General features: G+C 36.3%; 1 protein-coding gene across 7 annotated transcripts in view; it reads right to left on the reverse strand.

Moving 5' to 3' along the window:
* Positions 1-6,059: 6,059 nt before the first annotated feature.
* Positions 6,060-16,285, reverse strand: part of CDH12 (cadherin 12) — a 1,101,741-nt gene continuing 1,091,515 nt past the window's right edge. For all 7 annotated transcript variants that reach the window (XM_017344661.3, XM_051853848.2, XM_051853852.2 and 4 more), the window contains 3 exons: positions 14,222-14,339; positions 10,464-10,715; positions 6,060-7,237 (listed from right to left, as the gene is read on the reverse strand). In XM_017344661.3, coding sequence (XP_017200150.1) covers positions 6,738-7,237; positions 10,464-10,715; positions 14,222-14,339 — 870 coding nt within the window. In that variant the 3' untranslated portion in view covers positions 6,060-6,737. The remainder of the gene's footprint in view (positions 7,238-10,463; positions 10,716-14,221; positions 14,340-16,285) is intronic.

Genomic DNA, 16,285 nt, shown 5'->3' on the forward strand with positions numbered 1-16,285 from the left:
GAACTGTCACCCATATGGGATGCTGGCGCTTCAGGTCAGGGCGTTAACCAGCTGTGCCACAGTACCGGCCATCACTCTTTGTTAGTTTTGCATTTTTAAAAAATTTTCCTCAGTTGTTTGTCCATGCTTATTTCCTATTTCTTTAATTTAAAAGTGAGACAAGCTGCCTCCTACAGTGCCAGCATTCCATATGTGCGCCAGTTCAAGTCCAGGCTACTCTACTTTTGATCCAGCTCTGCTATGGCCTGGGCAGGCAGTGGAAGATGTTCCAAGTCCTTGGGCCCCTGCACCCGCATGGGAGATCCAGAGAAAGCTCCTTGCTCCTGGGTTTGGACTGGCGCAGCTCTGGCAATTTTGGCCAACTGAGGAGTGAACCAGTGGATGGGAGACCTCTCACTCTCTTTGCCTTTCCTTCTCTCTCTGTGTAACATTGATTTTCAAATAAAAAATAAATCTTAAAAAAGTACTACAATAAGACAACACATGATCAAAGTCCTGATAAAGTTTAGGAAATTGAGAAGCTTAGTAAACTAGACTGATTGTTTTGAAAATGAAGACATACAAACAAATAAAAACCTGAGTAAAGGAATCAGTGGAAATCCACAATGAAAGTTGGACTTATAAATACTGAAATATATGTGTAGGTATACATGTTATTGTTTTATAACGGTGGATATGAAAGGAACAATTATGAGCTTTTTCTCAAGGGTTTCAGACATTATAACTAATTGCATGAACATCTTCATGTCTCTTTCATCCTGGGATGAAGTTACAATGATAGTATAATTTAAGAATAAGAAAGTACATTGTAATAGTAATTTCTACCTATTATGTCTCTATTATAGATAAATGCACATGCCTGTATTTGTGTGCTTGTGTGTTCACAACAATAAAGAGTTTGGCAAATGGACCATTAGCCAACAAGTATTTAGGGTAAATGAATAGAGATGGATGGAACAGGGCCGACAAGGTTCAGATTAGAGATGACTGCTGCAGCTTGGTAGAGAATTTGTCCTCTCTCCTAATGTATATGTCAGGACTTGAACACACTCAGTGTAGTAAAAAGCTGGAATGAGGAGAGATGAGGCTGAAATAGAGCAAGTTAAAATGGGTATTCCCATTTTTTGTACTGTGTTTGAAGCACATGATGCAAGAAAAAACTAGGATTATCAAATTTTTAAAAAGCAGCCTAAATAGCATCCTCTGAGAAAGTCAAGAAAGACTTATGGAAATAGAATAAAACACAAGGCAGAAAATCCTAGTTAAGAATATACAATTAGGGGCTGGTGTAGTAGTGTTCCAGGTTAAGCTGCCTGCAATAGTGGTATCCCATATGAGTGCTGAGTTGAGTCCCTGCTGCTCCACTTCTGATCCAGTTCCCTGCTACTCTGCCTGGGAAGGCAGTAGAAGATGGTCCAATTACTCAGAACCCTGTCAAATAGGTTGGAGACCTGGATGGAGCTCCAGGCACCTAGCTTCAGCCTTGCTCATCCACAGCTATTGTGGCCATTTTGGGATTGAAGTAGCAGACGGAAGATTCTCTCTCTCTCTCTCTCTCTCCCTCTCTCTCTCCTTATTTCTCTGTAACTCTGTTTCTCAAATAAATAATTAAATCTTGGGATCAGCACTGTAGCAGAGTAAGCTAAGCTTCTTAAAGACTCTAGTTCGTGTCCCAGCTGCTTCTCTTCTGATCCAGCTCTCTGCTGATAGCCTGGGAAAGCAGTGCAAGATGGCCCAGGTGCTTTGGCCCCTGCAACCATGTGGGAGACATAAAAGTAGCTCCTGGCTCCTGGTTTTGGATTGGCCTTGTGGCCTAGTGGCCATCTGGGGAATGACCAGTAGATGGAATATCTGTCTCTCCTTCTCTTTGTCTGTCACTCTGCCTCACGAATAAATTAAATTAAATTAAATTAAATTAAATAATTAAATCTTTTCAAAAGAAAGGATGAAAATACAATTAACTTGAATCCAGAGCATCAAAAAACCCTCAAATTAAAAATATGATAGGGGGCCAGCTTTGTGGCATAGCGAGTAAAGCCGCTGCCTGCAGTGCCAGCATCCCATATGGGTGCTTTCAAGTCTCAGCTGCTCCACTTCCAATCCGACACACTGCTATGGCCTGGGAAAGCAATGGAAGATGGCCCAAGTCCTTGGGCCCCTGTACTCGTGGGGGAGATCTGGAAGAAGCTCCTGTCTCCTGGCTTCGGAGGGGCCAACTGGGGAGTGAGCCTGGGATGGAAGACTTCTCCATCTTTCTCTCTACCCCTCCTCTTTGTGTGTAACTCTGACTCTCAAATAAATAAATAAATCTTTTTTTTTTTAACAGGCAGAGTGGACAGTGAGAAAGACCTTCCTTTTCCGTTGGTTCACCACCCAACGGCCACTGGGGCCGGCACGCTGAGGCCTGCGCACCACACTGATCTGAAGCCAGGAACCAGGTGCTTTCTCCTGGTCTCCCATGCGGGTGCGGGGCCCAAGCACTTGGGTCATCCTCCACTGCACTCCCGGGCCACAGCAGAGAGCTGGACTGGAAGAGGAGGAACCAGGACAGAATCCGGTGCCCCGACTGGGACTAGAAACTGGGGTGCCGGCGCAGCAGGCAGAGGATTAGCCCACTGAGCCACGGCGCCGGCCAATAATTTTTTTTTAAAGCTCACAGAGAACAGAAAAATTCAGGGTAGGAAACAATCATAAATTTAGTACAAGGAACCCTCTGAGAACTGAAAATTCCGAAGCTCCATGTAGGAAGGAACCACTAAGAATGATCAAAGATCCATTTTGTGAAATCTTATAACAATGAGGATAAGAAAAAATGTGTGCAAAAATCGCATCACACAGAGAGGAAGGAGAGACACACCCATTCTTCTGTGTCTCTATCTGGGTTAAATACTAGCATATCACAGAAAGGTATCTTCAAAATATTGAGGAAAAATAATTGCAAATGAATCATTTACCCTCTAAAACTGTGCATTAGGTGAGGGGGAAGGGAGTTCCAAGCCACAAGGGTGCAATCTCATATTCTTCTTTTCTGAGGAAGTGAATTGAGGCTGAATCCCAATTTTTATGAGATCGGTGTTGGAATGTTTCCAGGGATTTCTACAGAGAATAGCACAGCTCTTCTGAACTTTGTATCACTTGGTGAAAGTCTGCAACTCAAGATCTGGGCTGTAATTATTTTGTCACTTCCTTCCCTCTCTCTTCCATTTGACTTTGCTGAATAATTTTGATATCTGCACTTAAGTAATGATTGCAAGGTTTATTTCATATGGTAAAAGTGGTTAGTTTTAGAGTATGATCAAGCAAATCCATAACTCAAAGATTTGCTGTTTACCTTAGGTTTTAAAGATCTCTGAACTTACGCAATATCATGTTTTATGCAATAATTTTATGTAAATTATTTGATGGACTACATATGATTATAACTAGAATTTACGAATCAAGAAATCTTGGAGGAAATTTAATCAATACTAAGTGCAACAAATTAATTTTACCATAAGGAATAGAACGCTGGGGGACTGTGCATGAAGTTTCCCAATATGACGTTTCTCATCAGACACAAAATTTGGTACAAAAGAAATTTCAGATTATTCCTAGGATACAATCACATTGTTCCACTCTTAGGTGTTGGTCTGCTACTTCAATGAATACAATTAAAGGTGATATTTTTAAAATGTGTAAATAGGATACATAAATTACATTTAATATATACTTTATAAAGGTAAACATGCAAGGCAGTAACAAAAGTATGATGTAATTATTAATAGTAAAAATTCTCTCACAAATCATAAACACTTTTTGTATTGCTCAATGGTTGAATGAAGGCCGGGAAATGTGTTATTATCAATAAAAAAGAATCCCACAATAATACAAGTATTAAGAACTAGGCCCAGTGCTTGTCATAGAAGATATCCATCACACTTCCTATTTACAAGCACCAAAAAATTATTTTAATGTTATCACTCCTCTGGTTCTCCATTTACCTGAAATTGTTTCCATTTGAGTTTTTTTTTTCTGCATATTTATTTTCTCGCTTGAATGTTGTGCATGAAATGTTTTCTTGGGAAAAAATGCTGCCAACATCTATGTGGTTGTTGTGAGCTGAATGTGTCTCCTCCTAACACACATGTACCTCAAAATGTGACTGTGCTCAAAGACAAAGCCTTTAAAGAAATAATTAAGCTTACAGAGGCCCGATGCATAGGCACTAATCCAGTAGCACTGGTGTCCTTGTAAGTGTCTGTAAGTGACATGGAACTTAAGCTCAGAGGTAAAACTGTGACAAAGCTCTCAGAAGAAGCCAAAGCTACTGACACCTTGATCTTCACCTTTTAGCCTGCAGAATTGTGAGGAAATAAATTTCTGTTTTAGAAGACACAGTCTGTAGTTCTTTGATACTGAAGCCTTAGCACTGGAATGATATTGCAAAGATAAAGACAGATACTGAAGATGTGCACATTTGGTAAAATATTTGTCAGTTTCATAGTTTTGCTGTCATGTGCTTGAAATGACTTGTCCCTCCCCAGTGTTTCTTTTTTTCTTTAATGCCAACACTACTACTGCTGTTGCATGACTGCAGACAGAGATAGATTCTTTGCAAAATGCAAAATATAATAGTTCCCAACGAGAATCCTCTTGTCTATAGCATTGGTCTTGGAGGAGTACCTCCTTTCATTGTGCATCATGTTGCTTGGACAAACCCAGAAGTTGCCTAAAATTTTCTCTCCAGTATGGTTATGACATAATTAATTTTTTAAAAAAATGACATGTCTTCCAAAGTGTGTTTTGCTGCAAATGATTGCACTCCATGAATATTGCAATGCAATTGCAAGGGATGAATCAAAGGTAAAACTGGGGCTATAGTGGAGGAAAACAAGTTCAGCAGCCATTCTTGATAGGCAGAAGAGTATGCAATTGGAAGGTGGCAAAGAAAGGGATGAGAGATGCAGATTCATATGGCCCCATTGCCGCAGCATTATCTTTAGTCAGACAATTTTAAAACAAGTGTTTGTGAGAGAATAGAGATGAAAATAATTTGCCATTGTCATCGATGCTTTTACCTGTTTTCCCATGTATTCATCTTCCTTTGCAATCTTACAGATATTACATATGCATACATGGATCAATATTTCATAAGTATGCCTAGATATTGACTGTATCTTCAGGGCGGACCTAACAACTCTGATTTTATTCCTATACATAGTATCAATGTTTTAGTAGTTACTTGATACATAGTATCAAGTATTTAGTAGTTACATGATATTGAGAAATATATTACTTGCTATTTAGTCCACATTTATTTTGTGTTTCTAGATAGTGCACAATCTACATAAAAGTAATATATGTGACTGGTTTACTTAAATACTCATGGGATCTATGATTCCAAAGAAATTTGCATCTAATAAAAAGGTCTTTACAGAGGAGATGCATTTATTAGGATTGTTGTAGATGAGAAAATGAAGAACTTTGACTTCTCATAGAACAATTATGTTCACAGAGCTGGAACCCATGTTAGTTAAGTCAGTAAGTTGCCTGATTTCGCACTTTTGTACATTTTATGATTTAGTCATTGCTTTGGATTTTCTGTATTCCCTGATTTTTACTGTTTTCATTACATATAATAAATATTTTAGACATGTTATAAATTCATGACATTTCTTGATATGCATTTTGTTTCCATTCCTCATCAAGGATTAACTCAATTGGAAAACACTCTGAGAAGCTTTGGAACAATATTTTTCTTCCCCTGTTTAAAGTAAATGGCAATTTGTTCCCCCCAGAAATTTGCACAGAGGCACAACTTGCAATTTTATTTATGACTGAAAGCTTAAATGGTCTGGTGATTTTTAAAACCAATTTCCCACACAACAATACAGTGTTAAACAAAACCAATATTTATTTTAATGTGGCATTTGTGTCCTGAGGCTTCTCTTTAGAAAGAGGGATTTTTTTTCCTATTTCCTTAATTTTTTGGATAAAAAGTAATGTTTAATGAACACTTTTAGGATGAAGTAATGCTAAGATCAAACATTGCTTTTAGAATTCATGACTTACATATTGAATTTGATATGATCACATTTATTTCTGCTTTCTGAAAGGGTAGGAAAAACAAGTACGTTTAGGTACACAGTTTAAAAAAGAAGGAAAAGCCTTTGAATTGTAAGAAGATGGAGTTCGGAAAGTTGTCTTCTTGTTTTCTGGAAGGAATGGGAAGAGTCAGCGTGCTGCTATTGCTCGTTCACGCGAAGACGCTGTCTTTGTTTTGTTCTTCTTTATGCTGAATCCGGCCAGCCACCACGGCAGAGTGTAGCGTACACCACTTGAAATGGTAAGAGTTTCAATAGGCACTTTAGTGGAATTAAGAAAAATCTAACACTCTTCCACCGTGATGCCACATGGTGAGCTCCGTTCTGGTTGTCATGTCAGAAAAGTGTATGTATAGGCCTGAGCTTCTCTCAGTGTGTTTCTGAAATAATAGAACCAAACAAAGCAAGTACATGTTATAGGATTTATCTCATGTAGGCAGAAAAAACAAACAAACAAACAAAAAAAAACCTGACAAATATGATGAATAGAGCAACTTGCTAGAAATCAGATAGTCAAAGGAATAAGATCCTGTAAAGCATCTTGGGGCGGTGTGTGTGTGTGTGTGTGTGTGTGTGTGTGTGAAATTTCTTTTGGGTCTTCTTTCCTTTTTTAAAACTCCTCTGTTCCGCCGTGTTGCAGCCTTCGCGTCTCCTCTAGGTGACTTTATCAGGGTTATAACTCTCTTCTTCACCAAACATGTCTGCCAAAACTTTGAAGCGCGGCCCCCAGCCTGTGAGATAGTCGTAGTCCTGGTCGGCCTCGGTAGTGAGCGAGTCTATGGAGCTGAGGGACTCGGCCACCGATCCACTGCCTTCGTAGGCGTATGTGGCCAAGGAGTCATAGGGTGGGGCAGCTGGGTCCACATCGTTTTCCTGCAGCCTTTGATTAATGAAATCCCTTATGTCTGTGTTGTCTTCCACTGGCGGTCTCTGCCGAGGTAAACAGAAAGTGTCTGGTTTTATATCCCTGCGAATTTTGTTCTCTTCAATCACTTTAGGGTTCCTCAGAGCCCCGATGTCGAAGGCCTGGGTGTCCTCTTCCCCACCTCCCTCATCATCGTAGTGGATGACATTGTCTCTGATGTCTTCTTTCGAGGTCATCAGGGTGTCTTTCTTCTTCTGCCTTCTCAGCGCTACGTACAGCACAACTATGGCTAAAGCAAGACAAAAACATTGCAATTTGAGACTAGACACTGAATGTGCCAGTTCATAGCTTCTTAATTGCAATTCATCAGAGCTTGCTGAGTTTTATTAAACTCCTACTATTTTTCAAAGTAAGGATACCATAATCAGTAGAAATATATGCTTATATTTTTTGGAAATTATAACTGACAAAATCCATACCAAAATTTTTAAAATCAAATAATTGTAGCATTATATTTAAATGTGTTAAGGTCAGGTGATCTGTTACTAAAGTGGGAAAAATGACAATATTTAAATAATAGAGTGCTGAAAGAGTGGGTGTAACAAGGTTTGAATATTAACTATATCATATAACTTAGACATCATTCACAGCCAACTTCTTAATTATAACTTTCTTGATTATGAATTAGAAATTTGTATTTCTAATGAACTATTACAATATTTACTATCACAGTGATTTCTTAAAGCAACAAATAAGAAAGAGAGAAAGAGGAAGGGAGGGAGGGAGGAAGAAGGAAGGATAATATAGAATTGAAAAGCTTGATTTCTTAAGTATTGTATCAACTTAAACCTCTATTTTAATTCTGTTTTCAGCAATATTGGAATATTTTTGAAATCAAATCCCTACAGTCTGGGTTACCTCCACAAAAGAAAGTAATATTTTGAAATAGCCAATTGTTGTACCTTCATTAATGAAATGTCTCCTCCTGGTTGACTCATAAACAGATCTTTTTTTAAAAGTTGTCTATCAGAGCATGGTATTTGTTTCTTCTAGGGGCTGGTGGGCGAAGATAGCAACAGTGAAGTCAAAGCTCAGATTTGCTGGAGATAGACTCCCTATCCTGCATAGTAACAGCCATCAGATGACTGCTACAGTGTTTGAATGACCACAGCAGAATCTGGAAGAGCCCTGGTGTAAATTTAGAAATTTGAAAAGAATTAATGTACATGAACTTCCATTTATTTCTACTTTTTCCAAAATTAGAACAACAGGGTGGAGGAAGGAGACCTGGGAAGTATGTTGTAGGATGGGTCTTAGAGAGATGTTGAGCACCCATCACTCCGTTGAGGTTTCCAGGATTCCCAGAACTGAAGAGACTTCTTGGATCACACAGCCAGCATACAAGAGATTGTGGGTCTGATACAAAGCAGGGGAGATATGTGATTGCAGCATTGTCAAGGCTGAGAAATGCATTAGTTTGATATGTCTAAGGGCCACCTAAAAGATAACTGAGCACCACCAAATTCCCAAGTTTGTTGTCACTCCAAGAAGGGATTAAAAATGGCTGAGAACAAGTTCAAAGACCAAAAGGAGCCTGAGATTGAGCAAAGGGACAAAGAATAGATGGAGCTTTATGCAGGTCTCATGGCAAGAAAATGTTTCTATTCACAGCAGATTCACAATGTCCACATTGTGCCAATGCAGTTTGGACTTTCAGGAAGTATTTGAATGAATGAGTGGCAGACAGATGACAATGTGTGGTAGTGATGACTGGAAAAAGTTATTTGCTGCACAATGGGAGAAGCAAAGAGGCCAAGGGAGAACATTTAGAACAGAGCAAGTCTTGCTAGGTTTGTATGGAAGTATTCCGGGATTGAGCTGTTAGAGAAGAGAAAATACGATAGAGAAGCACTTGTTTCAAACATTTAACTGTTCATGCTCAATGTCATATTTGAGAATGTTATTTTGAATGTGCTTTTCTAAGGTTTATATATTAAACACAAACAGATACCAGGTGCAATCTATTATAACCGATAAAAACATAATGAATTGTTTGTTCTATACACCAAAGTTTCATGCAGAATCAATACTCCTATCTACATCATGAAAATGAGGCGACAATCTCACCCTCTAATCCAGCATGAGTTTCTGGTTCATGGAATGTTCTCAATGAACTGTTACATAACAACTTCCTTTATAAATCCTTTATAAATTACATACATACATTTTTTTTTCAATTTTTCATTTCAAGGAGGGAGTTGTGGTGCAGGGGGTTAAGCTACCTCTTGGGATACCTGTATCTCAAAATAGAAAGCCTAGGATTGTGTCCCATCTACACTTCTGATCCAGTTTCCTGCTAAAGCATTTTGGAATCTACAGATGACAGCCAAATGGAGTTCTAGGTTCTGGACTTCAGTGAAACTGCAGATAGAAGATCTCTCTTACTCCGTCTGTTTCTATCACTCTGTCCTTCAAATAAACAAATAAAACTCTAAAAAAATAAAATCTTGATTATTATCCTAGAAAAAATGTATGCATCTCCATTTATCTAGATATTTTCTGGTTAAATAGTAAATGTGCACATATAAACTGATTTCACAGTGTCCAATTTTATGTCTATTGCAGTATGATTTGAAAGGAATGATTGACAGAACAGAAAATCTCATTACTTGTGTGTTCCTGGCAATGAATAAATAAATGAGATGAAGAAGATGAGCAGAGGAGGTGATGGAAGAGGGAAAGCCCAACGTAGATTTATCTTCCTTCTCACCAAGACGCTACGAAATACATATGCTTCAATCTCTTTCTGTTGCAATGCTTCTAGACATATCGGTCATTTTTTTTTTCTATTCTAGGTGAATGGTTAGAATTTTGATGTTAGGAGATGTGGGAGAAAATAGAAGAAGAATTGCTTCTGGCTGGAACTATAACAGAATAAGAATAAATTTCTGGGCCCCTTTAGATTCTGTTTCTCTCCTGTCTTTTCTCTTTGCTTCCATTCTCTTTAGGTAGCAGGAATTACTAGGATATAAAGATAATTGAGCAACTATTATTGTTAGTGATTATTCATTACAGAGAATTTCACTGTGACAAGGGCTATAAACTGTTATTACTTGAAAACCCTCTAGTATTTTGGTTGATATTATTTATGTATTCCTAATACATAAAGAGTCTCCAAAAACATGTGGAAATGTGCATTATGAACATATATATTAGGAAAATATTATGCATAGATGTTAAATTTTTGCACTGAAATAAATTTATCTTTTAATTCCATTTTCCACCAGCATTTTGAAGTACCCTTGTATGTCTGTGAGGTATGAAATGCAATCAAAACTAATAAAACATAATATAGGCTATCTTAGATGAAGATATGACATCTCATTGAAGAAAAATAGATTTATATGGTAAATTGAGGACGGAGATTGACAGACTAGAGACAGATATAAGGGTCTGAGAAAGAGAATAGGAAGGGAGGAAGAGAGACAAAGAATGTTATTAATCTAGAAACTAACCTAATAGTATAACAATACAGAGTAGAATTGCAATCAAAGCCCCAGTGCTAAGTCCTACGGGTAGAAAAATTGCTTCCACGTTGCAGGATAAGATGGTACCATCTGAGTCACATCTACAAACTCGAATAGTCATTGTGTTTGTGCTGCTCTGAATGGGATAACTGCTGTCTTCAATTACAACAGGGAGGAAATACAACTCTTGCTGTCTGCGGCTGTATCCATTTCTTCGGGTTTCAATTCCAGCTGTGTTGTCTGCAAAACATGAGATTGTGATAACAGGGTTACTCTGAGCTTCATTTCAGGTCTTCAAATTGATATCACCTAAACAGTAGGAAGCTCATCTTGAATCCCAAAACACACATCCCTATTTTAATTTTTTCTTTAATCAACATGAAATCTGTAAAAATGTAATCAAAATAATATTTAGGGAAAGAAAAACATTTATTTTGTCTGCTGTAAGAATTAAATTCTCTATTCAGAAAGAATATAGAATGATTTACAAGACAAGAAACATATTTTGTTGAATGATTTCTTTCCTGACATGAAAATTTCACTGAGAAAAAAAGTACTTTTGTGAATTCCAAAATATAAATTTGTAAAATAGATTACATAAGAACTTATATTTTAAAAACATTAAAAATCAATTGAAAACCTCATATTAAACTTTGATTCATAAATAAATGTGTATATATCTCTGTGTGAGTCATAATATGTAAATATTAGTACATATGCATAAAAGGAAATTAAAATGTGTTAAAATGACAAGACATTAAAACTTTAAAAAGCTATGAATTATAACTAATTTGCTATAATTAATCTACATTTAATTTCACTACAAAGCACCTCATTATAATTCTTATTAATCTACATTTAAAATTTATAAGGCAATACAAATTATTCAAAATACTTTACATAAATACAATTAATATTCTATTGAAAGTGTTATTTTGTTTCTAAACACAAAAACAAAAATTGAAATGTAACTTCATTTATTATACAGTTTCATTTTTGCTTTATTAAAGTAATTTCCAGAATATCTTTGCTTCTTCTAGAAATATATCAATGTGTAGTTATGATAGCCATTGACTCTACACATTTGCAAATTGATAAAAAATTAGAAAAGCATATTACTCATTACAATACAACAGCTCCGACAGAAACATGCTACTATTTCAATCATATCCCATTCTTCTATTGGTAGACTCTTAAAAAACAAAATTTAGGAAGCTTTTCTACACGCAATGCAATAAAAATTACTGATGAAAATGCTTTATATAATGTAATTATGATTTTTCTATGATAACATTAATTTGTTATTATATCAGGATGGAGTTTTTAAAATTGAAAAACAAAACACCAAGATGCCAGATGTCTACTCCAATATTCCCAATGAGAGCTGGCAAGGCCATATACCTGTAATGCCTGCAGGGATTAAGAAACTGAGACTAGCTGAAGTACTGTTAAGATCTTCAAGAATCGATGGTTAACTATTTGAAGCTGGATGAAAGGAACAGTCAGGTTTAAAATCCATATTCAGGATCATAATGGCTAATAGAAATAGAAGGTCTGCTCTGTTTTCACATAGAGAAAGATGGAATTTGATATTATGAAACTCAATTGATGTCAAAAGGCAAACCAGTCTCATTTTAATGCTTACTTTCAAGTTAATATGTATTGAGAACTGACCTTATCCAATTTTTTGTGTATTCATAATTAGAATAAAGAAAATTTAGATCTCATTTCCATTCTTAAATTTCTTTCTTTACACACACACACATGCATGCGTGCACACACACACACACTCACCCTCACACAAACTTGCACTTACAAATATATTTTATGTTAAAACAGGGAACACAGTAAATGACAAGTGAAATTTTGCATCAAGCACAAATTCAGCCATTGAGAAAACACTCTTCTATGAGGCAAAATATCAAGTTCATAGTCTCAAGATTATTTTGATATAGATCCTGCAGCAAAGATTAATGGTAGAAAACAGTGCTGATTTTTAATGGTTGGTAAAACCACCTTCCTATTTGCCTAAGCTTATGATCAGGAAGTCGCATATCAAATCTGGAGAATCTAATATCAAGCCCTATCATTCTATCTTCATCTACTTATCTTCAAGCTCACAGTGATTGCTTCCAATCTGAGACTCACCATGGCCATGGTACCTGATCTGGTCTTATGTCCCTCTTGTGTCTTTTTCACACAGCTTCCAAACTGCTGTTCATGAAATGCAAATCTGAACATCTATACACGTGCTGAAACCGTGTGAAGTCATAAAATCACTGTATTAAAATTATTATCCTTTTAAATGGCTTATAGATAGTGATATCACATGGTCCAAGTTCTCTTATACAATCCTGTATAAGATTTAAAATTGTTAATGTTGCCCATTCTTAAAAGTATTCTAGTATTTCATGAAAAAACACATAGTCACTTCATAATGCACCTCAAATCTGGGGCACTGTTTCATTTTTAGCCACTTCTCACATTTTTTATTTCAACAAATCATATTCAACTCACATTGGTGAGAAAATGTAAGGGCTATGATTTTTTCCCCCATAATTATTGACAGCAAGCTAAGTTTTCCCAAAACATCTTTGACTCAGGTCAATTGTCACCATCATTACCATCACAGCATGATTTACTCACTTGTTCTTATAATAGCATAATTAATGAAAAATCAGCTTCTCATTACACAAAATTATAAAGCTGAGTATTTTAGTCTTTATTTTAAAAAACATGAAAACCTAGAGAAGATAAAATGCTTATAGTCTCAAAACTAATAACATCAGAATAGTCCCTGATTTATGATGGTCCAATTTGTGATTTTTAAAAAATTTTACAATGATACAAAAACTCATACAACTATTCATTAAATTTCATAAGATATTTGACATTGTCATTATCAAATAGGCTTTTTATTAGACAATGTTGACAAACTGGGGTGACATAAGCATCTGGATCATGTTTGTGGTAGGCTAGGATGAGCTATAATGTTAGGTTAGGTGATTGAAAAGTATTTTCCATTTAGAATAGTTTTAATTTAAGACACAATTGTCAACACATACCTCTTCATATATTGATAAAACTCTTTATTTCTACTCTAGTGTCCTTTATAATTTTTGTGAAGGTTGTAGTATGCTAATATGTAATAATATCATCAGTAGCAGTGGTAGTGATGAAAGTAGTATTGTTAATAGGCCAGTAACTATAACAAGGATGCAGAAGTAGAAACTAAATTTATATTGACAGTAATATATTTTAGACATTTGTTAAAGGTTTCATGTACATATAATTTTATTAGATGTTTAGATTCTACAGTTTAGGTAGTATGGAGTAGTAACGCCAAGTCTGTGTCAGTCTGATTACAATGTTCACATTCTTAACTTGTTCTGGACTGTACTATTCAAATAAAAGTTATTATACAGGTACCTATTTATATGAGCAATTAATATGGGTGTGAGACAAATGATACATTTGTAAAGGGAAGACATTCAGTTTCCTAGAGATCCTGTAATTAGTTTGGCCCATTAAGACTGTTCACATTTTTTAATGGAAGTTACCTGCCTCATTAGATACAGTCTATATAGATTAAATATTTTAGCATTGCTTTAGAATTTTGGGCTTTTTGAATGTGAATTTTTATTTTCACAAAATTGAGTGCTTTTAGGAAAAGCATTGATTTCCTTCTCTGTGCTCTTTGATGAAGATATATGATAAGAGACAAATCTTTACATGGTTATACTTACTTCTGAAGTCACGGACTGTAAAATTTGGTTTGATGGCAGCCTCAGGTGATAATCTAAAGGAGAACTGCTGCCCAGCAGGTGAAAGATCTCGGTCTGCAGCACTGACTATCTGAATTATCTGAAACAAAGTTGAGATTAAACTTGAAGTTACTCATCAGTTTCAAGGAGGACTTTACACACCAGGTAAATCAGTTTATTTAATGAAGCATGCAAGGAGACAGAAATGACATTTTTGAATCAATATCAGTGGCCCAATTATTTATACACATAAATAAATCTCAGCGCATCTATAGGTAACAACATCAGGAGCAATTACAGGACATAGGCTAATTCCAATCCAATATTTGCATAACTAAAAAGCTTACCAGCACTGAGAATTCTCACTAATAAGCAAAATGAAATTAAAATTGACTCACTTGCATTTTAAATTAGATGAAATAAGTGCTTTATAACCTAAAAATGAAAATGCTTACTGTAAACAAAAAAATTTGATTATCTAAAAACCCTTGCAAGAGCAAAATTTTAGTGGTTATATTTGGGAGAATGAGCTTTATTTTCATAAATAAATAAAATGATGAGAAAGAGAGAATATAAGAAATGTAGATCTGCTTTTGTTGTTATGTTTATTTTCCCCCATTGTATGGTAACAAAATTGTGTTTTCACAGTTTTTAAAACAGTAAGCACTATTATCCCTATTTTAAACTTTTTCTAAATTGTTCCCCAAGTTGTTGTATATCTTGTCTTTAAAATGCTGGTATTTCAAAAAGAAGCCCTTAAAATTTTAAACACAAGATAAACTGTGAGAAAAGAACTGTGAAATTTTATAATTCACTACATAGGTAAGCAAGTCAGAATGGCTTTGAGGCATGTTTACATTAACATGCCTAATATCTGTACATCATACATAATTTGGGGAAGAGTGTAAGGGAGAGAATGAAGGAAGTATGTCAGCCAGTGGCACTTGTCTCCCCCAAACTCATAAAAATATTAAAACTCAGATGTCTTAATGGTTGACAAGGTGAGGACCTGGTGTAATTTTGGCATCCAGGAGGTGGTTCCAGGGGGAGCTGTTCAGGATGATTGGGGGTGCCTTGCCTTCACATATTGGTCCTCCTGAGAGAGTTGATTGTTGTTATTAGTGTTCAAGTTGAACCTGGGTTCTCTATCTCTGCTTCCTATCCTACAATGTGATAATACCTCCACACCTACCATGATCAAGCTCCACAGGCACCAGACTATGCCTGATTCTTAACTCTAATCTCGAATCTGTCAACTGAAATAAACTTTTCTTTTCAAAAAAGTTCTTCTCAAGCATTTTAAGGTAAGGAGAAGCAGAATAAAAAAAACAGGTGATCACGCTCTTACACAAATTTGGATTTTCCATAGGAAGACCTTTTAGTTAGTAGAGTATCCTATTCCCAGTGTGTGAAGCAAGCATCATGTGACATTAGATTCATTATATTAATCCTGAGATTTATCTATTACTTTTTAAAGAATTATTTATTTATTTGAAACACAAAGTTACGGAGAGCAGAAGCAGAGAGCGAGAGAGCAAAAGTGAGAGAGAGAGAGAGAGAGAGAGAGAGAGAGGTCTTTCATCCTTTGGTTCACTCTCAACTGGCAGCAATGGCCAGAGCTGCACTGATCCGAAGCCAGGAGCCAGGAGCTTCTTCCAGGTCTCCCACGCTGGTACGGGGGCCCAAGGACTCGGGCCATCTTCCACTGCTTTCCCAGGCCACAGCAGAGAGCTGGAGCGGCCGGGACTCGAACTGGCACCCATATAGGATGCTGGCACTGCAGGTGGCGGCTTTACCAGCTACACCACACGGCCAGCCCCTTATCTGTTACTTTTGGACACCATAGTTAAAATTTGTTTCTATGACTTTGATTTACCTTTTCAGATGGTTATACACAAACAGAGTAGATAAATGATAAATTAGTATGTAGGTAGATATATGAGATAGCTGGATCAATCGATTGATAGATAGATAGAGGTTTGTGTATAAAATGAATGAAGAAAGTTCCTAAGCATTAAATTAGAGCAACAATGGCTAGGGCTAAAA

Source organism: Oryctolagus cuniculus, chromosome 14 (genome assembly GCF_964237555.1).
Source record: "Oryctolagus cuniculus chromosome 14, mOryCun1.1, whole genome shotgun sequence".
Taxonomy (NCBI): domain Eukaryota; kingdom Metazoa; phylum Chordata; class Mammalia; order Lagomorpha; family Leporidae; genus Oryctolagus; species Oryctolagus cuniculus.